The 26,172-nt window shown below is 53.0% G+C and overlaps 5 protein-coding genes across 5 annotated transcripts; 2 read left to right on the forward strand and 3 right to left on the reverse strand.

The window, feature by feature from the left end:
• HRG_08594 (cytochrome p450 domain-containing protein) lies at positions 1-1,841 on the reverse strand (the record flags this gene model as incomplete). Its single annotated transcript, XM_044867065.1, has 6 exons — positions 1-42; positions 484-554; positions 619-761; positions 909-1,224; positions 1,285-1,456; positions 1,509-1,841. The coding sequence occupies 6 exons, from the start codon at positions 1,839-1,841 to the stop codon at positions 1-3; spliced, it is 1,077 nt and encodes a 358-aa protein (XP_044717952.1).
• Positions 1,842-13,548: 11,707 nt separating this feature from the next.
• Positions 13,549-14,274, forward strand: HRG_08595 (endonuclease-reverse transcriptase domain-containing protein; the record flags this gene model as incomplete). Its single annotated transcript, XM_044867066.1, has 2 exons — positions 13,549-13,851; positions 13,918-14,274. The coding sequence occupies 2 exons, from the start codon at positions 13,549-13,551 to the stop codon at positions 14,272-14,274; spliced, it is 660 nt and encodes a 219-aa protein (XP_044717953.1).
• A 524-nt stretch (positions 14,275-14,798) lies between these two features.
• Positions 14,799-16,699, forward strand: HRG_08596 (reverse transcriptase (RNA-dependent DNA polymerase) domain-containing protein; the record flags this gene model as incomplete). Its single annotated transcript, XM_044867067.1, has 6 exons — positions 14,799-15,192; positions 15,262-15,311; positions 15,366-15,475; positions 15,530-15,696; positions 15,921-16,480; positions 16,568-16,699. The coding sequence occupies 6 exons, from the start codon at positions 14,799-14,801 to the stop codon at positions 16,697-16,699; spliced, it is 1,413 nt and encodes a 470-aa protein (XP_044717954.1).
• A 2,327-nt stretch (positions 16,700-19,026) lies between these two features.
• HRG_08597 (uncharacterized protein) lies at positions 19,027-20,047 on the reverse strand (the record flags this gene model as incomplete). Its single annotated transcript, XM_044867068.1, has 2 exons — positions 19,027-19,760; positions 19,816-20,047. 2 exons carry the CDS (start codon positions 20,045-20,047, stop codon positions 19,027-19,029), a joined length of 966 nt encoding a protein of 321 aa, XP_044717955.1.
• A 3,160-nt stretch (positions 20,048-23,207) lies between these two features.
• HRG_08598 (polyprenyl synthetase domain-containing protein) lies at positions 23,208-24,003 on the reverse strand (the record flags this gene model as incomplete). Its single annotated transcript, XM_044867069.1, has 4 exons — positions 23,208-23,531; positions 23,615-23,760; positions 23,818-23,919; positions 23,979-24,003. 4 exons carry the CDS (start codon positions 24,001-24,003, stop codon positions 23,208-23,210), a joined length of 597 nt encoding a protein of 198 aa, XP_044717956.1.
• Positions 24,004-26,172: the final 2,169 nt, after the last annotated feature.

Genomic DNA, 26,172 nt, shown 5'->3' on the forward strand with positions numbered 1-26,172 from the left:
TCAGACGGACCGACCGGCCTGTCCGGTCTGTCGGTCTGCAGCCTGTCAGACGGTCTGTCTGTTAGCCACACTGTGCACGCCCAACTCAACAACGCCCCCTCCTCCCTTTTCCACACACGGCCAGGACATGATCTAGAAGGCAATCTCCTCCGTCCTTCTTCGAACTGCTAGCTTCGCAGTTGGATTGGCGCTCATGCTGAGTCCGAATTTCCGCGGCTCTACGTTTGACCCTGGAACCAGCTTGAAGTCATACATTAAGAGCATATGACACAAAGCCAGCTTGATCTCTTCTGAGGCAAAGAACCTCCCAGGGCAAACATGTAGTCCGTACCCAAAACCAATATGGTTGGGACTGGCGCTTACGAGTTGGGACGTATTCTCTTTTCCAGGCTGCTTGCGCATATTGAAAAAGCGGTAGCCGTTGAAGGTATGTGGATTCACATATGTTTCAGGATTCCAGTGTTTTTCAACAGATACCAGTACCAATTTGTTCTTGGGCAGAACTGTTCCGTCTGAGAGGTTCACATCCGCAGTCGTGAAGCGCCGCATACTTGCTAATGCCGAGGCGTAATGATAAGTGACTGCGACGTGGAGCGCCAAGTCTGGGATCGAGCTTACCAACTGAAATCGGTTTCATCCTCTGACTTTCCTTCAAGACACTGTCCATGAGTTTGAGGCTGTATAGAGAGCGCTTTGACCACCCACTCTGGCTTAGCACTGCGATGATTTCTTCACGAAGGGGCTCGATGAGCTCCGGATGACTGGTAATGTCCAACATGGCCTGAGTAAGGAAGTCGGTTGTGGTGTGCAGCGCTCCCACTGAGAGAGAAAGTTGAGCACACGCCGGGTCGTAGCTCACATGTTTCTCCCGAGCCGTTTGCTCCAACCACTCGATGGCGTCGTTGTACTCACACTTGGCTCCTCGCTCAGCGGCAGCAGCCTTTTCACAACGCCTGGTCTCTATTAGTGGATTGATGAGATCTCTTGCCTCCTGGACCAAGGCACGAGCCGAGGTGCAATGTGGGAGGAACCATTGGGCAGTGGACCGAAGCCAGTGTGGCCACAGCCGAAGTTCTTCCACCGCCTGAAAGGCCACGGTCGTATACGTGGACATGATGCGGAGCCACTGAGGATTTCGACACATCTTCAGCCCCAAAAACACGCGTGATGTGATGCGTGCCATGAGCTGCAAGTTGACTTCTTTGGCCACGACCTCATGCCAATCTGTACCGGTCAGCAGGCTAGCAAAAAGTTGAGGCAGGCAAAGCAAGCACGCTTCGTTACCTTCATTGTCAGTGTAAATCTCTTGTAAGGCCACTTTGCATTCATCGGAGACCGGCTTTGTTACGAGGGTGAGTTGGTGCGTAAGCTGATGCATGGCAACATGCTTCATGACATCACTTTCGTTGGTCCCTTCTCTGAAACCTTCAAATCCTGGAAGATGCGCATAAAACCACTGTTTTATTCGATTTATAACCTGTCAGATATGATATTCTGGGTTAGCCCACCTTGAAGGCTGCTTGTGTGACACTGAGCTCGTCGTGATTGCGAATCTCATGGGTGTACTTGGCTGGAAGAATTAGAATCTCTCCAACGTCGGCAAGCATGCGAAAAGGCAGCCCTGGAACTTGCGCAAGGCGGTTTGATATCATATTCCCGGCCTTGACGATGAACAGTTTCTTCGAGCGAACATTGGTGAGCTCGAAAGGGCGTTTGCCGTTGACCAAAGGGAACGGCGACGGTTTGGAAAGCCGTAGAATTTGCAGTGTCAAGGGCCGAATGGAATAAGCTATCAAGACGACGCTAAGCGCCAACGCCAACAGACCGATTGCAGGACTCATGCTGCTCTAATGTGATAGATGGGAACTCGTTTTGGCAAAGGAAGTAGAAAGTTTCGTCTTTGTCACGAAGAGCCTTGCGGATTATAGGGTACCTGAGCGTATCTTATAATCCAGGTAACCGTAGGGACAACAGCACGGGCAACAAAAGATTGCCGACCCTGTATTCGGACAGGTGTGTGGGTGCTGGATGAGAAATTGCATAATAAAGACACGGTGGCGCGAGGCCAGAATCCGGGTGCCCGGCATCGCGGAGTAATCAAACAAACATACACTCCGACTTAAGCCTATTCGAGACCGCAGCCCCACTCCGGCGCACTTCGGGCGCCTCTGGCGCGCAAATTCAATTCTCCGAGCGCGACACAACGCTACCATGTTCGCGCGGGCCAAGGCCCTTGCTACCCATAAATTAGGAATCCAAAACTCTGCTCCGGGCATCCGGCGGTGATAATTCAATTGCCAATTCTTTTAAACGGGAAAGTTGGGAAGTAGAAAGTGTTGGTAGCCGGGCGCCTTGCGGCGCAGTAGAATTAATTGAAGTACGCGCGCGAGTGGGGCTGCGGTCTCGAATAGGCTTAAGTCGGAGTGTATGTTTGAAAATCAGGAGTGTATATTTTGATTACTCGGCATCGCGTGTCGTGATGCATAGCGCTTCTGGTAAGGTATGACACATTACATGGCGCTGGCCTTAGTCTTCGCCGCTAAGGCCGCAGCCACCAACTAACGTGTGGAGCGATCACCCGGCACTACATTGACCAGACAACAGGACCAAGACAAACCAGATGGCCAAACCATCATTGGCCAGTGGATACCCACACTGCGGTCGTGCCACCCCAATAACGCCGCGATAGCGCAAGCGGTGAGGAAACATCTGTCGCCAAGACCGTCGCGCCACGCAGGCAAAAGTGGAACGCGCTCCAACAGGTGCGCTGCAACTGACACATATCCAATGACTGCTCCCGACAACATCCGATTTAATTGATCCTCAACAGAGTTGGAGCCACAGTCATGGCCGATACCACACGGCCCTATGGTACAGTGGTGGGAGGACAAAAAGTTCCGGCCACTTGCGCTAGGATTACCCTTCTAGCTTAGTACCGTCACTTTATCTAATTGGTCGGGACACCTCCTCGACTGGGGCGGAATGTCGTTTGACACAGTGTATCGTCGATCAATATCGTATCGACCCCTATCGATATCGATTTTCAGCATAGCCATTTGTCAGAACTGGAGGTTCTAGGTGATCCCAGAATAGGAAAGGCACGGCTGTGATGCAGTGGATCAATCGAATTAGGGAAGGCAGGCCTATGTGGCCTTCAGAGATATTCGTATTCTCTCGCGAAGTAGTAGTAGTAGTAGTATTGATTACCGTCTGGGACATCCCTATAAGGGCAAAAGACGTGCTAGGCCAGAGAAGATATCGCACGGAGGATGAGCAAGTGGGCATAAAGATCAGGGACTGGAAGACTCTTGATTCTGCTATTTAAGGTGGGAAAGAGGCGAGATCTTTATAGACTGCCTGAATATGAGAATGGAAGGGAATGGTAGTGAATGGAAGCATCTGATCGGATCATCTGGAAGCCACTGATGCGTTGATGATGCCTCCTAGAAGTTTCTGTGGGGAAATGTGGAAACGGACTGTGCGAATAGGGGGTCAGACTGTTGGAGGCTGATATCCTATGTGTGACAGAAGAAAATACTTCGAACACCCGTTAAGTTGCCAAGGCAAGGGGCTTAACGGCTGAATATCCAGCCCGAAGGGTGAACATCGTATACCTGTAATTGAACTTTCCTAGGGGGGGACCCCCTAGAACCCCCCTCGCCTGCCGCGGGCAACATGCTGTTTAAACCGCTTCAACCTGCAGCCTAATAATCTCTCTACTGCTTCCTGACAGGCCCAATCTAACTACATACCGTATATCGAATCTCCCTTCCCGGTAGCTTATAGGAAGACGCCGTTTAGTCAAGGTAGAGTGGTGTATACGGTGGATTGGTCAGCTGTTGAGTCTGACGCCGTTGTTGGTCAGCGAGGCGCATCTTCATCCCTGCCTTGTAGTTAGCCGTGAACGCGGTACGTAGGAAACTCAGGCGTATAAACCTTCTGTCGGCGTGTACTTATAGAGGCTCTGGCGATCGAAAGGCGCCTCAAGGGTAAGCCTTGCAGCGACGTAACCCGTGACACAGCAACATAGCTAATACCGGCCTGGAAGTCGCGTGTAGCGAGGTCAGTAACTATTTGATCCTTCGTTAGGCTCTGGCATTTGTGAACCGTGATAGCAAACGCCACCATCAGGGAAACTGCGTGCGAGCGCAGGTCTCGTTGCCCACTAGAAATCACGCCTGACTGGCAGGATGGGTGAGATTTTCCTGCCTTCGTTAGTTGTTAGATATGGCGGTCCGTCGTAGCCATCAAAGTCCACCATAATAACGGCTGGGGATCTTCCAATGGTTCGGCGCCTGTGTTCCAGCCGATATCGTATATAGTACCCTGGGCGCCGTTAACTAGGCCAGCTGGCTGCCATAGGTTAGTTGTGAGCATTACCCTGGCGCCCTTAGCAACAGGGAACTTGTTAGATAGATTGCCAGCATTGTCGCTTGGTGCCTGCCCCGCGCCTTTGCCCTGATTCTTTGCCTCCACCTGCATTGCCGGGGCGTTGAGATGCACCATATGCTCGTAATTGTATTCGTTGACCCTGGCCTTTGTAGAATACACCCGCAAAGCGGCCCCGAAGCTGTCAACCTCGCTCTGCGTTAGTTTGGCCTGTACCCGATTGCTAAGGAGGTTCCAGGACGGTATGGATAACTTGACTTCACGCAGTTCCTGCAACGCCTGACGGAACTGGGCCTGATCATCACCAGCCTGGCGCTGTGCCGTGGTCAGGAAGACGGTGCGGTCAAATAACCGGTAGGCCACCTGCCCTCTCCTTTCCAACGAAGACAGGCCGGTGCTAGTCGAATACAGGGCTTCTGCCGGACTGGTGGCAACTGGAAGAAATCGCCCACAAGCAAGACGCTCACCCCACCAAAGAACTCGAGGTTACGCTGTGGAAAGGCCTGCCGCAGACGGGAATCGATCCGCGCGAGCTGCTCAAGCCCTAGCATGCTCTTTTCATCGATAACGAGGTATTTGACGTGCCGTAGGCGGGACTGAAGGGCGGCTGCGTCGGCTGGGGGAAGGTCGGTAAAAGTACCTCCTACCGGGAGGCGTAGCAACGAATGAATGGTACTGCCCTGTATCTGGTTACTCGCAACGCCTGTTGGCGCAACACGGCAAATAGGACTAGGATTCGGTAGGGCGGCTGCCTGGAGATGGGAGGAAAGCACCTTGATAAGGAATGACTTGCCTGTACCACCACCACCATCAACGTGAAGAAGGATTTGAGCAGGATTTTGCGCCTGGAAGTGACCCATAAATGTGTCATACACGAGCCGTTGTTGTGGGTTCAGCCGATCACGCCAGTGAGGGCCAAGGACCTCCACATCGTTGGCCATAGGGTGGCTAGCGATTAGGTCTTTCAGTAACCGTCTCGAAGTTCCGGATAAGTACCTACATGCCGTGTCCAGTCGTAATTGACGTCGATATCGCGGCGGCCAAGTAGGTCGAGACCTTCCTGGGTAAGGGGGTTGTCAGGTAAAAGAGCGGCGAGGCGAATCCAGTCTTCGTCATCAAATTCTTCCTCCACAGGCAGAGCCTCGTATTGATCCTCTTGAGGCTGTAATCGAGCCTCTTTTGGCCGGCCGTAATGGTCATCACCATGACTGTGGTGCTGCCAACAATAGGAGAAAGCCTCAACGTGAGAACTAAAAGCTGGCTGTCAAAGGTGAGGAGCTCATCAAGGCGGCGATGTGGGTGGTTTAATGTTAGCTTTACACGGCAGTAATCTGGCCACTGTTGTCCTTCTGGATCAACCTGATAGCGAGGAAAGTAAACCAACACACGAGGCCTGCCATTAACGTTGCCTGGCCGCCATTGCTTCCATGTGGAAGAGTCCCTAGAGCGGAAATTCCAGTGTTTGAGGAAGGAAACGAAGGTCAGGTCCTTCAGGGCTTCCGGGCGTCGACCATACTTTTCGTAGACGTTGGGGGCCTCGTCAACCTCACCGCCGTCAATACGTAGGGCGGAATGCCTGTCAGGATGACGGCAGTCAACGTACAGGCAGGTTCGTGAGCCCTCCTGTAACGGCAGGCCGAGGAGTAAGTGGCTAACCTCCTGCTTCGAGTAATCCCGCTCAGCAACTAGCTGATTCAGGAGCTTTGACGTGAAGGAAACCAGGGGGTTGTGGTCCTTGACCCGGGGCATCAGCGCCTTCCCAATATGGGCAAAAGACTCGCTCTTCTTTTCCGACTTGGAGCAGTATTTGGCTGCGTAATCGATCACCTGCTGGAGGCTCGTGCAGGGCGAAACATCTGTATTGGCTAGCCATGAAACGGTGAGCAAGCGGTTGTAGTGGTTAATCTGACCATCGTTCCTCTCACCCCTGAAGCTCCAGTGCTTGGAGTGAGGAGCCTTGTCAAGGAGGCTAGTAGGCGCTGGTCGTGAGGAAATCCAAAGCGGCACTCTACCCGCTTGGTATGCTTATTGAGCTGCATACAGTAGTTGTTGCAGCGGTGGCGTTGCACGCGGTTGACTACCATGGATAGAAACTGAACGGTAAGTGGCTGCTGTAATAGATTGATGATCAGGATTCCCTTCCCGGGCGCCTGTATTCGTTGAGGCTCTGGGTTGACAGCAGATACGTGATATCCCCAGATACGGGCAAATCGCTCCCGGGACTGATCATCGTCAGGATCCAAGTCTGGGTGGCCATTCAACCAATACAGGCCATGGTGGTGACTGGACCCCCTACCCTGCCACTCGTAGCGACCCCAAAAGTCCGTCAGGTTAAACTTCTGCTTCAGCACAATGGTTCTAAAAAGCGTATACCGCTTATGAAAGTGGTAAGCGGCGATGTGGGCGTTGTCTCGCAGTAGTTGCCGGGACAGGGCCATCCGGGCCGCCTCAGGAGCTGCTTGCCACTCGTTAAATCGAGGCATATGACGGTACAGGGACTCCCAGTGGTAATCAGCTGCACTTGCAGTAACGAAAGGCCAGGCCTGCCTAGGTTATAGGCACATGCTTCCAATTCCTTCCTTTGTTTATACCAATACGGCCGGGTGCCCCTGATTACCGCGGCTTGGCGCGTGATCGACTGGATCAGGGCCTGAGCCTCCGGCTCGTCAGGCTTAGCCATTGCTTCCTCTAGGTCAGCGCGTGTAAGGGCCTGATGGCGGCCGTCGCGTTGCTTGACGAAATAGCCGCTTCGTTTTCGGACCTGCGCACGTAAAAGCGTGTTGAGGGCGACGAAGGCCATGTCTTATGGCGGGCAAAACGTCCGTCATGCCATCTCATCGCATGGCCAAGGTAGTCCTGGTACGTGATGCTCCGTAACCGAGGCTCCACGAAGTCGGCCTTGCCGTCAGGGTAGAGGGTTGGGAACGCGAGCGTCAACAGCGGCTGGGAACGGTTGAATTCGTCGATGGGGGTCCTGCGAACCGAAGGCAATGGCATCCGGTGTTGAGCCTGCGCGCTAGGCGGCATATGCTCAACATCAGCCATACGCTCAGAGTCAGGGGCAAGATTAAGGAATCGGGACTGCAGGGCGTTTAGTTCGGTATCGGTAACCTGCAAATCAGGGATCGCTGATGCGTCGGCATCGAAGGGATCCTCTTCTGAGGCCTCCTCAACAGGGCCTTGAGGTACCTCGCCGCCAGGTATGTCAGCCACTTGGCTGGCAACGGAATCAACTATGCTGCCGTCAAGAGGAAGCCGTTGCAGGCGATCCCGGCTCACGACGATATCGCGATAGCCCGGGTGGTGGCGCCGTAGGTAATGCAGCCAGGTCAACAGGCATGAACGGCGTACCCGGAAATCGCGAGCAAACTGCTGCTGGAAGCGAGGGTCGCCCTCCATATTTGGAGGCCGTAGGAGCACGATATCTAGCTCCTCCGGTAGCACTGGGAGCTCTTCAAATAGCCTACCAACGTTGCGAAGAAAGTGGACAACGTGGCCTCGATATTTATATTGAGCGCCACGCACTTGTAGGACCTTGACGTGTACGTGAATCCTAGCGATAAGCATCTCCTCAACCATCGTTAGATCGGGTAGATTGCCGGGGACTTCCCCAAAGTCAAGGTTATTTGTAGCGCTGAAGAAGTAGGGCTCGTCGGCGGCTTTCTTCCTGTCTCGACTAATGCAGCGGCTACAGATTCCCAAGCTGTTTCGCTTCATATCGAACCAACGCTCATGACAACGAAGGCAACTATGCATCTCATCGTCATTCAGAGCAGTATGGAACTCCCACACAAGGGCCTGATCTTCCTCACCAAGGGCAGGCAAGTTAAGGTCCCCGGTAAAGGCGGATCAATACTCTGATCAAACTGTCGCTCTTGCGGCTGTGTGCCTTGACGTGTATAATGGCCGCGGCGATGACCCTGTAGCAAGAATGAAGGAGTGGTAGGAAGCGGTTCCTGTGGTATAGGAGTGCCTTGCACAACAGGAGCTGTAGGAGGAGTGTCTTGAATCGGTGTGCCCAGAACTACTGTTGGCAGGCTAAGGGTAGGAAGGATAGGGGAAGGTCCCTCTATAGCACTTGGGGTAGATGGCCCCAGCGGAGGTCTAGGCAGTATCAGTGCAGGAGCCAGGCCACGAAATAAAGCAGGCGTGGCAGGACGTTGTAGGCCGTTCACAGGCGCAGGCGTTGGCGCAGTCCGCCTTGGAGGCGTCAGGTTAGCTAGCGAATCCGTCCTCTTCGTCACTCTGCGTAGCGATGGCCTCGAGGCGATATTCCGCATTGCGGCAACGGCGACTCGCGATTCGGTTACCTGTTCCTTTCGGCGTGCCCTACAGCTAGCGCACTGACCTGTAAACTTCGTAGGGTCCTTGACGCTTCGAAATTCGACTTCGGGCTGGTCTTGCTTGCAGGTACGGCAGTTGCGGACTGCCTGGGGTATATCGTTCTCCATCTGACCGTATATATATCCACCTCTTACCCACCTAGACTGCTAGATATTGGTCGGGTAGGAGGCTTTGCGAGGACTTACGTGGCTGCGCAACACACACCCGCAGGCGGTGCTAGCAGCTCACAAAACCGCCTCAAACATGCGCAAGGGTGTTGTCTGGCAGCCCAGATGTCCAATGCCGTGATGGATCTCGGTGGGGAGGTTGTCCTTGAGGTAGTTAGATCAAGTCTCAATGATTAGGGGGGAAACTGCACTGCTTGCCCGGAGACAGGGTAACCGGGGAATCTTGATAGCTAGGTCGGCCGCGGAGTGATATGTGAACCTAGATTTCGTTAGCAACCCGATGGGTTCGATAGGTTCGTCGCAAAATGGAAGTAGAAGCGTGCTTGGAAACCAACAAATTGATTGCATTGAAAAGAAGAACTGAAAAGCTCTCCGGAAAGCTGGCTAGCTCGTTACCTAGTCAACGCTCAGGGGTTTGCGGGCTTTGCGGCAGGCCTTCATTTAGTAGCGTTATCAACCAACCACTCCCCGCACGAGTTGAGTACAGGGGAGGACCAATTAGCCAATCAGAAGAGGTTTTATGCCCTTCTTTCTGACTGAATAAACGCCCTTCGGGCTGAACTAGATACATAGAATATCCCGAGTACCTGGACTAAGGACCGTGTGTAGCACCTAACCACTCCATCTAGCAATTCTGAGGCTCTGAGGCCGGTCGGAAATTCGGGGCCCTTCCCCCGTCAGCGGGTTCCAGGCACGGCAGTGAAGCCGTAATAGTAGTCAGTCTTTGGCCGAGGCCGGGTGACTGAGAAAGCCCACGAAGTCATGGGCCGGCCGCCCCCCTCGAGGAGGGCCTACGGGGCAGAAAGAAAAAGAAAAAGGAAGCAGAGAGTGTAGCAATGTTAGTCGGGGATTCGCCCCGATGGCGATTGTCTTCTCCCGCAGGAGCGTTCGATCCGGGGCCACTTCGTGGTTATGACAGTCGGCGAAGTCCCCGTGCCTGCTCCTCATTCTCTCGCGAAGGAGAGAGCAAAAGTGGGCATAAAAGTGGATAAAGGGACTTTTCGAAGGTCGAGTACCGGTATCATACGATCAGATAGTATGTGAAATGCATGTGTTCATTAAGCAAAGCTGTAAATTTAGTGACGAAGTACACGCAGTGCGCAGATTCAGCTGTGCTTCTTTACTGAGGAAAAAGTGCAGACCACTTTTTCCTTACCCAGCGTTTTGATTGGCCTACTCATAGGGGGCAGTTATCCATCCACCACTTTCTACTATCCATCCACCAAGGTGGGGGCGATGAGAGTCCTGGCCGCTCTAATTGGCTATATCCGCGCGATCTACTCTAAGTACTCTATACCTACGAGGCATCACTCCACGTTCGCTCGGGGCAAAACCCGAGCTGCTCAGTAAATTTAGAGGGCATTTTCTCTGCTTCGGCCTGCGGCGCTTAAGCAATTGCCAATCCGGCACAGCAGGCTGTTGTGCCGGACTTCGAGGGCTCAATTTGGTAACCCTTGGGTAGGTACTCGGTACTTCCCCTACGCAAATTTGGTGGATGGATAGTAGAAAGTGGTGGATGGATAACTACCCCCTACTCATAATTTGCAGAACCATCATTGGTCAGGTCAGATTTACCCAGAGTTCACCCGTGGGCAGCGTTGTGATTGGCCAGAGCCAATGTATACTGTACGCCGTAGAATTATTCGTACCGTACGAAACGCTTCTGATTGGCCAAAATGGTTTACCCGTTGCTTTGCCATAGGGAAGTTTACCCCCACCTTTGCCGCAACGGATCTCACAGCGCGCGCCGTACATCAATGCTTGCATCTTCGTAGCACGGAAATTTATGTCGCGAAGCCTGCGCCTGCCTGTACCATATGCGTCAATTGACGTGTACGCCTGTAACAGCAGGCGACTCTCTTTTTCGTGACAATTTACAGCTTTGCTTACTCCTGTGACGGCGTATTCGGCGGCAACCCAGGTATCTTTGCTCTCTTCGGTTGCCCTGTATCCGTCTAGCCCTCCCCTTTTATATCCCTCTGTGCCTTCCCTATGTTCATATCCTGTGTTCAGGTATAATTCTGCCGTAGGCTGACTTTACATTAATCCAAATAAGTTTTCCCAATATGAGGGTTTGGTGCAGACAGGGATCAATAAGTTTCTTGGGCTCTGATTGGTCCCAAATTTGTATGGACGGCCGCAAAACGAGGAGCAACTGGACGACGGCTCTTAAAAAGTGGGACCCCCCTGGTTTGTTTACTAGGAATGTGCTTCACATGGGGAAATCATTCACGCAACGCCTTTTCACGTCTTGCTTCAGAGCCAACAATCTGCACACGCACCCAGTTTCCCCTGATCGTATGCTACGCCATTACTATCCACAAGTCGCAAAGCATCACCGAAGACATGATCGTGACAGATCTGTCCTGCCGTGACTTTCAGACCGGTTTGAGCTACGTGGACGTCTCGCGTGTGAAAACGCTGCAGGGTCTGATGCTGGATGCCCCGTTGACCGCAATCACCTGACTTATGCGTCGCCGCCACGGGTCTACGTAATTCCACTTGATGCTACCCGCGACAAGAACGACACTTTCCAAGGCACAGATGAACGTATGATTGTAGATACTGTACTGATTGTTCGGTGACTGCTTGACTGTTGGCCAGACTCGCAGCCTTCGGCTGATTGTACGCCTTGCACCTAGAGCTGTGGTGCAATGTCTGTAGAAATGCGTTTTGCTGGTCCTCTGCGGCCCCGCTGCTTGAATTGTACTTCGTTTTGCGGCAAAAATTCAAGAAACATACTGAGGAACATGGAGCAATGTACTGAGGGGTAATCTGCATATCACACTAACCTGTTTTGTCTAGTCGGAGGCGGTTTTGGGGGTTTTGCAACAGTGACCCCTATAGGCTGCCGTACCCTACCCCTAAGTTGGCGCCAAAACCTCTGGACAGGGCATCCTTCCTTGTATTTTTACTTTCTTGGCACGCAAGTGTTAAGAAAGTAGCCTATTCTCACATACTTTCGCTTAACAAGTGCTCTTGACAAAACTCCAATTGAGCCGCGCGCAAGCGCCGGCAGCGACCATGGCACCAGCCTCAGGTTCGCATGTCGACTCCAATGCCTCGAGACAGGCATACGATCGCCGCCAAATCCGGCGGCTCACATATCGCATCTCCGACCTCGCTACCCGACGGAAGCTCGCCGAAACGACTCGTTTCCCGCGGCCCAGCAGCTGGCCCAGTCAATCTCGTCCACCGAAACGCCTGAAGCTGCCGTCACGGAAGGAGCGCAGCTGGAAGAAGCCCCGAATCTCTTCGACTCGGCCCAGCCCACTGAGCACGCGCCAGTCTCAATCCTCGAAGCGGCCACGAAAATTGCTCGCGACAAAACGGCAGCCCATAACGCCAAGCTGGCAGTCTTACGGGTCTTTAGCGAATCATTCGAACAAGCAGCAAAGCAGTTCACGTCTGGCACCGAAAACAGCATCGCCAAGCAAGTCGCCACCAAATTTCTCAAATTCTGACTCAATCGCTTGCCGAACTCGAAGAACCACCGAAGCCCACGTACAGCAGCGTTCTTGCATCCGGCAAGCCGAAGCAAGGACAGCTGGCCTTTACAGCCTCCGCCCCACCACAGCGAAAACCACAGACCACCACTCGTCTGCCAGGACGACCGCCCGTAGCCCCACCGAAGGAAGACCTCCGTGTCTTCGTCCGACTTGACGCTGACGCTCCGGCCCGAAACCACGAAAGATACGCAATCCGGACCCACATCGCCGCTAGAGTCGGTATTGACCTGCGCCGCATTCCGGCAGCCTTCCCGGTAAGCACGGGCTGGGCCATCCAGGCATCGGATGTGGCCACGCGTGACTTACTTGTGCAACGGCAGGCGGAGTGGGCTGCAGACCTGGAAGCCGCGGCCGTAGAGATAAGCCAGAAATGGCATTCGTACGTGGTAGCCGATTGTCCTCGTAGGCTCACAGACCTACGAGGTGTCGTGATCAACTACGAGGAGGCGGTCAAAGAAGAGATTGCCTGCCAAACCGGACTGAAGCCCATCAGCATACGTCTATCGCGACACGACTCGGGTGATATGCCCACCCAGACCCTGATTGTGTCCTTCCTGGAACCCACACGAAGACCCTGGAGACTTTTCGGCGCCAGCCGTCTCGCCCGTTACATTGACAAACCCAGCATCCCTAGCCAATGCGATAAATGCTGGGATTTCCTCGCCACAGCTGCGACCGGACGGCGCGCTGCAGACGTTGCGGCAAGACCAACCATCGTAGCCAAGAGTGCGCAGCCCTCGAGCAGTGCGCAAACTGCCTCGGGCCACATTGCGCTGATGACCCTAAATGCCCTGCCCGCCCCATGCGCGTTCATGGCATTGTACGGCGCCTGACGAAAGAGGAGAAGGGTCTGGTGAGGCAGGCGGGAGCTCAGCTCTTCGCGCAGCAGAAAAGACAGACACCAAACCACAACGTGCCCGAGCAGTCTTGTCAGAGCCCTGATTCGAGTCAGTTACGTTCTTCGGAGTCGCACGCAGGTGGAGGATGGAAGCTCCGGCAGAAGCGCCACTCCAGAGCGAGCCGCTTCCTCACCCCTTGCATTGTCGTGGCCACGACGCCGCCGCACGCTAGCGATGACAACCAGTTCACCCTGTCGTCCCGTCGAAGAAACGACGCACTAGCCCTGTGACGCTGCCCTAATGCATCACCGTCATCCCAACAATCGAAGCAACAGGAGGGCCTTGCGAGTCTTCCAAGCCAACGTGGGCAAGATCCCTCCGGCGCATGACACTGCGCTCGCGCTGGCTGATTCGGAGCGATACGACATTATCCTGCTGCAGGAACCATGGACAGGACTTAAAGACGGCCGATGCCTCACCAAGACGCATCCGGCCTACGACACATTCTCACCCGTCACCGACTGGGACGGCCGCGACACTCGTCCGAGAGTCATGACATACGTCCGGCGCTCCGCAGGCCTCGTCGCTGATCAAAAGAGACCTGTGGCGACTCGTGACATCCTTTGGCTCACCGTGAACGGGACGACGGTAGTTAACTTCTATCGGCAGCCGGACTACGACGCGGCTTTGGAAATACTGCTTGGCTGGTGCGCGACGGATAAATGCCTTGTATCTGGCGACTTCAACGCCAAGCATCCCAGCTGGCAGGCCGGTCGACAAGAGCACCGCGGTGAAGACATCGCGTTCTGGGCCATGGATAACCGACTCAGCTTATTGAATGCTGTCGATGTCCCGACTAACGCGCGCGGCAGCACGATCGATCTCGCCTTCTCCAATATACCTTTGGCGGACGCGGTTGTTGAGGATCATTTAGCAACCGGGTCCGACCACTTTACCCTAGTATCACGCTGCCTAGTCAAGCCTAGCACCCCTTCCATTATGCAAGATCCGCCTCAACTCCGATGAGGAATTGAAGCGATTTGTCGAGCTGGTAGAAGCCGGTGCAGCTTTCATCCCGACTACAACCTCAACTCCCTCCGAGCTGGACAACTTTGCGTCGGCGCTGGTGGACCTTCTTGGTTGTGCAGCGAGAGCTGCGGGCCGACCCGTCCGTAAGACGACGCATGGGGCGCGGTGGTGGAACGAAGAGTGCGCAAAGGCGGCGGCCAATTATCGCGCGTGGAGGAGGGTACCCTCTCGGCTTCGACCGAGAAGTGCAGCTAGCCAAGCGGAGCTTCACAATGCAGTGCGCCGAGCAAAACGCCTTTACTGGCGTGACTTGATCGACAGCTTTGCCGACGGCGACTCCGTCTTTCGGGCGGTCCGCTGGCTAAAATCCTCAGGGCCGTGCCAGGCACCTCCCCTGCAAGTAGACGGCCGAGTGTACGAGACGCAGCTGGAGAAAGCCACCGCCTTGCGGCGAGCAACCTGGAGCGGCGCACAGCGAGCGACGACATCCCAGACCCGTGGATTCCGTGAACACGGATAAGATGATTCCCTTTCCCAATCAGGTCTCCTTCGAGGAGGCTCGCGACGCCACTCTACGCACCGGGAACACATCTCCAGGCTCGGAAGGCTCAATCCACTTCGGCGTACTACACCCACAACAAGCCGGCGCGCTCCCGAAGAGGTCGGCCGTGGATCTCGTAGCTGCCTTGGTTCACGACATCGAGGAGGCATTCGCCCGGAAGCAAGTCGCAACCCTGGTGACCTTGGATATACAAGGCGCCTTCGATACAGTTCTCTGCAATAGATTGGTCCTCCGCTTACGAGAACAAGGATGGCCATCGAACCTCGCGCGCTGGGCCGGCTCGTTCATGCAGGACAGATCGGCACGCATCCGCTATCAAGACATCGTGACGGATTCATCGCCCCTCCAGTGCGGTCTGCCGCAGGGGTCGCCCGTCTCGCCGATCCTCTTCCTGTTGTACACGGAGCCGATATATCGCCTAGGTCACTCTCAGGGACGCTTCGGCTACGCGGACGACACTGCCATTCTATGCGTCGGTAATAGCCTTGATGAAACGACCGCCGAAGCATCTCACCATGTACGTGAGCTTCTTTCGTGGGGCGCCGCTAACGGGATCTCTTTCGACCCCGACAAGACAGAAGTGATGCACTTCTCTCGAACGAAGCCCAAGACGGCGCCGCCGGTGCTCCACGGCGAGTTTGAGAAACGGCCGGATCGAGCGATGCGTTGGCTCGGCGTTTGGCTCGACAGCTCTCTCTCTTTCAAGACACACGTCGAGAAATGGACGGCCAAGGCGCAAGCTGTTGCCTTTCATCTTAGGAGACTGACGAACACGAAACATGGCCTCTGCCGAGTGCTATGCGACGAGCCGTCTGCGCTTGCGTCATCCCCGTGCTACTGTACGCGGCGGAGGCCTGGTACCCTGGTCCGAAAAGCCCGCGCTGGACGAAGCCTTCCAAGGAGGCCGTCGGGGATTGGCAACCTCGTCAAGAAGATGAGCAAGGCACTCTACACGTCTCTTCGGGCTATTCTGCCAGTGTGGAGGACGACACCGACGAACGTGCTGCACAGGAGGCGGGAATACCGCCCGTTCCTCTACTCCTCGAAGGGCGTCGGACGGCCTTTGCTGCGCGCCTTAAAGCTCTCGACGAAGCTCACCCGCTCGTCCAGCGCACGTCGCGACCAAAAGCTCCCGTCGTGACCGTGAACAAACTTATCAAGTTGAAGTACCAGAAACAGCCACAGCCCTTCCGTACCAGACTGCGGCGAGCCGACGAAATGCTATCGAGCTGCCCGAGACCTGCTTTACTGCAGCGCGGATTTGCCGAAGAGCAGACTGCGCCTCTGCAGAGTGCATCGAAACACGAGACGGCGAAAAAATTTCGCGACTGGCTTCAGGCACTGTCGCCCCGAACTCTTGTCGTCTACTCCGACGGGTCTCGTTCTGAGGAAGGCCACATCGGATACGGCTATGCTGTTCACCGGGACGGATCCACCGTCTTGAGCGGCAAGGGCCGTCTTGGAACAGCTGAGGTTTTCGACGCTGAGGCGAAAGGTGCATTGGAGGGGTTGAAGGCAGCGGTGAGCCTTCCAGAAACTGACCGCATCTTTGTCTGCCTCGACAACCTCGCGACCGCAACATGCTTACGGGGCACGCCGAACGACTCCTCGCAAGAGGTCTTCCTTGAGTTTCAATCTTTGGCGCGAAAATACGGAGCTGTGGAGGTCCATTGGATCCCCGGCCATGCTGACATCCCAGGCAACGAGGAGGCTGATGCTCTGGCAAAGGCGGGAGCATCACTGCCAGAACCCGCTGATGGCGAACCGACGCTAGCGCATCTGCGAAAAATTGCCCGACTGCAGCGGAAAGAGGCAGTGCCTGGTGGGAAACCTCTGCGCCGGAGCGATACAGAGACCTGAGGCTTAAAGCCACAACCAGCTGTCCGTCAGAATTGGCGCTCTCTCGGCCCCTGCTTCATAACTTGCTTGCAGCAAGAACCCACCATGGAGATTTTGCTGACTACCACGAAAGGTTTGGTCACGACGATGCGCGACTGACGTGCTCGTGCGGACGACGAAAAGAGCAGCACATCTTTTACTGCAGAAAGGTTGCGCCACGGCATCGTATGCGGCTTGCACCTTGGCCGGCTGCAGCCATCAACCGCGCAATCGGCAAGGACTTTGACAAATTCGTCAGGCTGGCGACAGCGAGCTCCTTCTTCGGAGGGATCTGCCCACGCCACTAGACGGTCATCATTCTCCTCTCTCACCCTACCTTTTCCTCTCAATTCTTTCTGTTACCTGCTCCGATCTCGGGCGGCGTCAAGGTCTCACGACCATGCGATCGCCGAGGTCATCAAGGGCTGCAAGGCCCCAGAAGCAAATTGGCTGATCTGACCACGGGACAGCTTTCTCTTCGTGCCTGGACGTCCCGCTGACGGGCAACAGGTTTGTCATGAGCGCCGTTGAGCCGATGAAATGCTGGATAGTGGGTGAAGTGTACGATATGTAGCATGTAGACACCTGCTACAGTCGGGTGACAAAAGTTCCGGTCAATCCGGCCCACCCACCACAACGCCGCATCAGAGCCCTCTTTTCAACAGCACATTACTTTGCCAAATGAACGTCAATTATGAAGCCGAAGATATAAATATATAGAGAATTGAGTGGAGATTATTGTTGTTTCGGCTAGTATTTGGTATACCAGCCACGTGCAGCCACAACAGCTTGAAGGCGCCGAGGCATTGATTCTATTAGGTGATTGAGGGTATCCTCTTCAAGGTCTTCCACGCTCCAACCGCTGCAAACAGAGCTTCTGCTTGGAGCTATAGTTCTTTGGAAGGTCTGAGAGCTCAGGTGAGTCTCCATAATGCTCTCTTTAAGCAGCTTCCATACGTTTTCTATGGGGTTTAGGTCAGGTGAATATGGCGGCCAGTCGACCAAATCTACCCTGTTTTCTTCGACCCAGCAGCCAAGCCACGCCTGCACAATGGCCGCCGTATGTGTTGAGGCGTTATCTTGGGCGAATGTATAGCCTGGCTCTGCAATTGTAGGTAGGCTTTCTTGTAAGGTCTCGAGCACACGGCGTGCAGTAACGCCACCACGGGCTGAGTCGGGGTCTCCTAGCATTGGTGTAAGAGAAGTCCGCCGATTAAAGGAGAAGCCGCCCCAAAACATCTGGGAATGTCGAGTAGGTTTTCCTCTTGCTTGTACGTTTTTCGGATTTAATCTATCCCCCTTTTTGCAATTAGGAGGGATTTTTGAAGTAAGGGTATTAAGACGTACTGAATTGCAAAACCCACTTCTGTCTCTCGCCGTCCCCACGAGCGATTGACGTCTCATCAGAGAAAATCCATGTATGCCAAAAGGAAGCTGGCTTTTGATGGTATTGTAGTGCAAATTGTAGCCTCTTTGCAGCATGTTCTTCTGTTAATTTTGGACGTCGAAGAGCGCGTACATGTTGTATGCCATGGTGTCGAAGGTACCGTGTTAAAGTACGTGTAGAACACTCTAGAGAAGCCTCACGAAGAAGCTGAGCATTCGAGATGAAAGGGTCTTTCGCGATGCATCGAAAGATATATCTTTTATGGTGTCATTGAGCTTTGAGGGTCTCCCAGAGCGCGGCAAAGATTTCGCACTCGACTGTGTCCTGTAACGCCTGACGATTCCGTAGACAGCTCTAGGAGAAACGTCCTCTTTGACGCCGACGAGGGCAGCTGAGAAGCCGCAATCAAAGAGGGTCACAATCTTCGTCCTCTTATGAGGGCTCCAGTGTTTTTTGGGCGTAATTGGGCTCATTTTGAAGGCATGATGGTGATTTGAAGAGGAAGGGTTGGAATGTGGGAGACGCGCGTACGCGACGCGCTAGCGTCATTGACCGGAACTTTTGTCCCCCCACTGTAGCTCAGCACGTCCTGTGCTCCCCTGCGGAGACCTGAGCGACCAAAAGTTGCTGGACGGAAAATACACTAAACTAAACTAAACCTCTGGACAGGGCCAAAACCTCTGGACACTAATTTTGGTGTGCTACGCAGCCAGATGTGCGTGCACCTATTCCACAGGCGTCTAAACGCATTTTTATGATATCCAGCGTGTATGGCAGATTAAAGCAATCAATTGAAGCATCTGACGATACGAAATAACGCGCGTTGCGCGTTTGGTGCGGCGTTGAAGCCGCCGCGCGCGTGTATTGAACGTACGTAGCGAAGATGGCGGTTTTGGCACTACATCCCTCGCAGATGCCGCCACTATACGTTTTCAGTGTCTTCTTGAGCCGAATTGGACGCTTGAGAAGCCCGGAAGTCCTTGATCATCTGCTCAATAACCTTCCACTTCGGCTGCCTTATGCTTGGGCTCCTTGGGCTCTGCCTTGGGAGGGTCCCCCGCCTTAGGGTCTCCTGCCTTGGGATTATCATCGGCGATGAGCCCAACGGCGGCGATGACCTCTGCCTTGGGGTCATTGGTGGCGATGACCCCGGCGTGGGCCCCTGAGGCGGCGACGATGATCGCAACGCCCGCTCAACCTCATCATTGCACGCCCGCTCAAACTCCATATCATAGTCGTACGCCTCCTCGATGAGGGCGGGATCGATCGCTTCTGCGGCCGCAGCAGCTGCTGCTGCTTGTGTAGAAGTGAAGATCGGGACCTCGCGCTCTGGCTGGAGGTGAGGCCAGCGCATATTCCGCAACGGCCTCGCCGTTGCACACGCCTCGTCAGCGTCTTCTTGTTCCGCAGCCGAGCGAACAACGGGTGTTCTCGTTATATCGATGGTAAACGGGTCAGGCCGCTTGAGGAGTCGCCTGGAGGTCTCGTCGCTGGTCTCAAGGCTAAGGAATTCCTCGTTCTTCCCTTTATGGTCGAGCCACTGTTTAATCGTGAGCCTTTTTCGCTTCCTGTCAATGACCTGGAACTTATTCTCGCGATATTCAGCAAGCAGCTGCTCCTTCTCTTGGCGGATCATCTTATGAAGCATCATAAGCTCTTTACGTTTGGATTTCGCTTCAGCTGCTTGTATGCTTTGGGCTGACTTGCGGACCTCGTTGAGGCTGACGCTGGTATAGAAGGTGGGCGCCCGCCTGGGTCGTGACGGTCTTCCCCCTTTTGGGCCGAGCGCTCATCTTCTCGATCCTCTGTAGGCGGTCACTGTTATGCCTTTGGAGGTTTGAGGCTAGAAGAGATGCCTCTGTGACGACTGAGGAAACGTTGGAGAGCCTCTGGCGTGTTGGGGAGCTAAGAAGGTCGGAATACCGCTTCTTGAGGTGCTGCATAGAGTCAACCGCTTGGGCGAAGCGAGTTTCTTTTGGCAGCAGACAGGCGAATGAAGGGTTGACGGCTTCACGAAGCTTGAGCTGCCTTTCGAGGATCCGTTTACGGCAGGTTCGTGTGTAGGAGGGAAAACGCCTGTCTTATCGAAGCCAGAGGTGGCGTTTAGGTAGGAATGGACACCAAATACGCGCCTGCCGTGGTAGTAAGGGTGTCGCATATCAAGCCTGCCTAGGATGATTATTCATGAAGTGGCGATGTTACTCGCAACGCCGCTGTTGCCTGCTAGGCAACCACTACTGCGTAATCACGCGACGGACCTTTCATTTGCGTATAAAGAGCTGCACAACTCCGTGCGTTCGTTCGTTCACTTCTTGTTCTTTAGATAATTCTCATCAATTGCCTGATGCCATCTCTGACCCGTGTGGAGCCAAATGTCTGACAAAGGGCGTGTTCAGTCCTTTACGCGACACTTTAACGCCGCGCTATAACGCATAACGCGCGTTATTTCGTATCGTCAGATGCTTCAATTGATTACTTTAATCTGCCATGCACGCTGGATATCATAAAAATGCGTTTAGACGCCTGTGGAATAAGTGCACGCACATTTGGCTGCGTAGCACACCAAAATTAGTGTCCAGAGGATTTGGCCCTGTCCAGAGGATTTGGCGCCAACTTAGGGGTAGGGGCCCCAAGTTGGTTTACGGAGGTACGAAGGAACATGCCAACGGGTAAGGGATTTTCCGGTGATCTGCCGGATCTGGCGATTCGCCGGATTTTGGGCTCATTGCATTCCAGCAAAGAACTGAGAATAACTTCACGAATACTATTTGAATTGTTCTAAAATCTTATAAGAGCAGTTAATAATGCTCAAAGATGCCACTCAATCTTTTTGAAGTCATCCAGCCATCGAGGTCGTCTTCTGTTACTCTCCGATCGCGCAAGTCCCCGAAATGCACCCATTGCCTCCCGATCACTATCAACAGCTAAAGAGGGCCTTTGAGGACAGGATATGTCGTTTGAAGTTATCATTGCCTTATTATTTGCGTTATTATATAGTGTGTTTGGTACCTGCAATGCTATGGCCCGCTCTGGTGTGAACGGAAGAGTGACAATTTTTGCAGCGTGAACATCCTGACTCCTCTCGCGACCCTCAGAAGCCACCCGTCGCTCATTCTGCATTTTCTGTGGCTTTTCCACTTTCAAAATCTTCAGCTCTTGTTAATAATGCCAATTTATCTCCTTATTTTGCTTCACGGCCTCCGTCATCCGTCGTTTTCTCCCAATTTCCGCCTCTCATTGCTTCCTCTTCTCTAGAGCGAGAGCTTTTGCTCCGCTGCCTTCTGCTGTCGCTGAAGCTTTCGGGCCTCCTTCTTCAGAGCCTCCTCTTTCTTTGGAGTCCTTTCACTGTCATTTTTGGCGAGCTTGAGCCACAATTTTAGAGCTAAACACCTCGTCTGCACTAGAATCTGTACAGCAGAAGAGATCATCTTTGAAGCCTTACCGGTCTGCCTGCGCTGGTTCTTGTGACTACTTGTTCTCTGCATACTTTAACTCTCATATCAAGCACTTAAAACTCATATTGAGGGCTCCCGAGGGTGCTGCTCAGCCTTCGGCTGTTGCGGCCAGCATCAACAGAGGACTTCTCGACTACTTCCTGAAATGCGTTCCAAAACACAGTCTAGATCTTCGATTTCAGCAATCCAATGAACCTTTTGATTTGTCTGTGTACTGGATAAGATCATGCGTATACGCTGTTGAGAGAGGCTGAATAACGATACATCAAGGGTTGCAGCCGATGAATGGATTGAGGGGAAACACCACAACGATCACTCGGTGCCGGTCACACCACTCCATAAATTCGATACTAAAATGGTTAAGTGGCCATCGGGAACCAAAGGCGATAAGCACAACCGTTTCGAGCTTTCACCCTGGTAAACCGGTCGAACGTACCGGTGAGCTGCTCATTTCCAATATTGTGATTCGTCCACCTCGTTTTTGACGTGTTAAAAATATTTATTGACGACTTGATTCACGTTTCACGAACCAAAAGTCCAGAGTTTGTGCTGGCTTGTCTTGGTGGATGAGAAATGGGGCAGCGATGCCATCTCTTGACTGACGCACATCTTGAACGTAAGGGAGGATGGGTTGCCATTTTTTAATACGCCGAGCAATTTTGCCTTGTTTTCTTATAATAAGAGGAATACCCTGTTCGTTCAAATGCTCATAAGGAATAGAAAGCCCATTTCATCCATGTTATACGTGTTTTAGGGTAGGGTGTCGAATTTCTCAATTTTCGTGCACGTCTTTCCTTGTCAGGTGTGAAAGCGGAGCCTCGCGCACTGAATTTCAAGCTAAAAATAAACCTTACATTCAGATGCATAGATAGGTTCTTTTCAGAAGATGCTTGTACCGTCGAATCACGTTCAATCTGGCTCATTACGGGTGCGTAGAATGAAGTTATCCAGCTCGCCCTTCCAACCCCCATTTTTTGCAGTATCCTGAGCCAAGTTCTGCACTATGGATAGAATGGGGAGAATCCCACATGATTAAAGCCTACGATGAAAGCCAATAATGTTCTGTTTTTGCTGTATTGGCTGAAATGACTTACACAATCTGTCGGCATCCTATTTTGGCCGTTGCTTGGTTTGATGTCAGCACCGCAGCGCATTGCCCCCTAGATAAAAGTTCTAAATATATGCCAGACTTTCACTGCTTCTGATGATTCAGGAAATCAAAGGATACGTCAATTGGCACCGTTGTTGTTGAGCTATTGTCGATTGATGTTGAGCGTGCGAAGTCGCCGCAATCCGGCAGATCACCAGATCCGGCAGATCATCGGAAAATCCCTTAAAGTCAGCCTACGGCTGAATGAAATGTCTCACTTTGATTCATGTAAATAGCGAAAGTCAGAGTCTTCCTTAGGAACCTCTTTCTCTCTTTGTAGAAAATCACTTTACCCAAGTCGCACTCGACCTTGTTCGTGCACTTGTACCGTCACAGGGGGGTCCGTTGAGTAGGAAAAAAGTCGTTGATTGGGGAAAAAAAAGAGATACCTCGTACTCCTAGGGTTGCCTAAAAGTCGGCCCCCGACCCTGTTCCACAGGGACACAGCATCGGCCCTCACAACCTTTAAGGCGCCTGTGAGTGCAGCGCTTCACAATTCTAGACGTAAAGCTTGTAAAGTAGCGCCCTGAGACCGTCATTTCGAAACCCCGACAAGAGCTCGATCGCTTCAACCTCTTTATCGATCTCGGACTGCAGCTGCCTCAAGGCCGCAAGTGTGTAGTTCAAACTGCCCGACTGCTGCATGAGCTGCAGGATCAGTTGCTTGTGCTCCAGCGACGACTTGCCGTTGACTCGTCTTTGGGCTAGCATGTTACGCAAAACCATGCCCTGGTCCTCTGAGAGAGAATGGAGTGCATGGATTATAGGTAGGGAGTATTTGCCCTCGTCCAAATCTTCGCAGAACCCTTTTTGTCTGGCATACTGATAGCCGAGTTAGCTACATCAGTTCTCCCCCTTTCCTTATCTCCATGCAAGGTGCGACTTCCGTGATCGGAATCACTTACGTCATTTGAGCACAGGTTCTGGTAGTCGTCTCTAATTCCGAAGTGTCTACCAAGGAGGATGATAAGGCAACGGAGGTCGGGGTTGTTTGTCGAAAGCGATGTCGCCTCCATAAGCCTGAGGAGCATGCGGAAGATGCCACCTGTCTCTGCAACAAATTAGTAATATCACCTGAATACTGCGAATTTATGATGGCAAGTCATACTGTTGTCGACCGACTTCAAGTGTTCCCCAACTGACGGACACACGAGATTGCAAGTCCAGTATAAGTCAAGGCTCTGGCCGATATATAGAATCTTCAACTCCTCTGTAGACTGTTAGTCAACCTTCACGCATAAGAACGAGGCAATATGATAAGATAATTACCGAGCACAATGCTGACATAATCCATGCTACCAAGTTTGAGCACCTCATCCAACGCTTGTATGATTTTGTAACTTGCCGAATTGATGGTCTGGGCAGGTCCGAAGATGGTGTGAGTTGCGGGCATCCCTCGGCGCAAACTGGACGAATCTTGGATATCATCGAGCATCAGCGAAGACTCATGCAGCAAGGTGACAATTCGCTTGATGGTGGTTGTCGACTTTTCTGGAACATTGAACCATATATTCAGAGTATCGATAATTGTATTTCGAACTCCTTTAGCAGGGAGTGATTGTAAATATACGGCCGGCGCTTCGATCACCTTAGACAGTTAGTACATGTTGTGGACAAAATTAGCCATACCTATAGTTCTTACTTCATTACCCAGAAGTGGTAGGTCCCTGATTCGGAGGAGTTTGTCCAACCCGAGTGCCTTTAACTCAGGAAATGGAACATTGCCGCTCTCAGTCTCACTGGGGAGAACCCAACTAGTATTTTCGATAGTCTGAATACACTTCGGTTGAACCTGACTTTTAATCTCACCGTCACCGTCATGCTTGTACGGCTTTCTACACTCATTACCATCTCGGTTCGCACTTGCTGTGTTTTTCAACGGCTCTGTCGTCATCTCGAATAGGCAGGCATTCGAAGTCACATCCTCCTGAACTGCTGTGACGTCCATATCTTTCAAATCTTGATGTTGGACTCGGAGTAGGATGCTCTCGCGCAGACCCTCCCTTTCCTGTGTTGAATGGTCTGCGAGGGTAGATAATTGGAACTCACGATAGAGGAACACGTAGCCTAGAACGAAGAAAACATTGACGAGAGCAAGAAATATCAGATCATCCACTAGAGCCATGAAGTATTCTCGGCTAAGTGTCTCAAGATCGGCCATCATACGTCGTCCGTGATGGATTTTATGTTCCTTGTTTATGAATGGGGCTTGATGTTTCCGGTCTGTGCATAGGTAACATGGGGTTGCAAGTCGTCATTGGTCCACGTGTTCCCCTAGTTCTCGACCCGTTCCTGAGACACGATATGACGATTTGGGCGATGGTTCAACGGGAATCATTAAGCCTGGCGATGGAGGGGGGGTGCTGGTCCCCTGGCATCCGTCATTGGTCCCCGTGTTCCAATTTGTAACGAGACATGCCCTAAGGTTGACCTGTCCCGAGACTCCCGACTCGTTCCCCTCCGCTGTGAGACATCCGCAAGTCGTCATTGGCTCCACGTGTTCCAAGGTCACATGGACCAGGTACAGACATCAGCTGACAAATAGTACCATTTGAGGTGTGGGCCTTCAAGTTTCCCCACTATTGATTGGGTGCGGCAGTGGCGGCGGGGGGATGGGGCAAGAAACAATGGGGGTAGTTAAATCCACAACAGCTTCCGCTAAATCCACAACAGGAAGTGGGGCAATCGTGACGCCGCAATTTTTCATTGGTCGCCTTTCCACGCCGCAATTGATTGTATGGAAGGTCCATAGTACGAGTATCGCCCGCCTGTACCGCCTGCCCGGCGCACGCATGGATACCGTAGAAATTCAACAAATTCGTTTCACTTTTTAGCGCTTGGGCCGGGGGGCTCCCCACAGGTTTCAGCCCCACCAAATTTGTATACGAAAGGTACCTGGCCGTGCCGGCGTTGTGCGCTGAGTTGTCAGACTGGCAGAGGCGGGCCCGGCTAGATGTACATTCTGTACACAAATTTGGTGGCGCTGAGACCTGTGGGGAACCCCCCGGTCCAGGCGCTAAAAGTCGAACGAATTTGCTGAATTTCTACGGTACCTACACCAAGCCACGATTGCCCCACTTTCTGTTGTGGATTTAGCGGAAGCTGTTGTGGATTTAACCACACCCAAAAAGGGTCTAGAATTTGGGGGTACAGTGGGTCTACAAAAGTGTCGACGGATCGTAAGTTGAGGTACGGATGTAAGTCTACCCACTCTCGCGAAGGAGAGATCAAGAGTGGGCATAAAAGTGAATAAAGGGACTTTTAGTAGGTATATTCTCAGATGACCTGATATTCTGTGGTATCCGAGGGCTTGCTGAGCGCCGCTGATCTGGTCGGGTGGGGCGAGCCCAGAATCAGCGACCAGGCGGGCCAATCGTATCTGCGGATATCCAACCCCGTCGGAACGGCGCGCGCCGTGGATATACGCAGACGAGGGGAAGGCTCGCCAGCCGCTAGGGCTGAT

This window comes from Hirsutella rhossiliensis (genome assembly GCF_020360975.1).
Source record: "Hirsutella rhossiliensis strain HR02 chromosome Unknown scaffold00010, whole genome shotgun sequence".
NCBI classification, from domain to species: Eukaryota; Fungi; Ascomycota; class Sordariomycetes; order Hypocreales; family Ophiocordycipitaceae; genus Hirsutella; species Hirsutella rhossiliensis.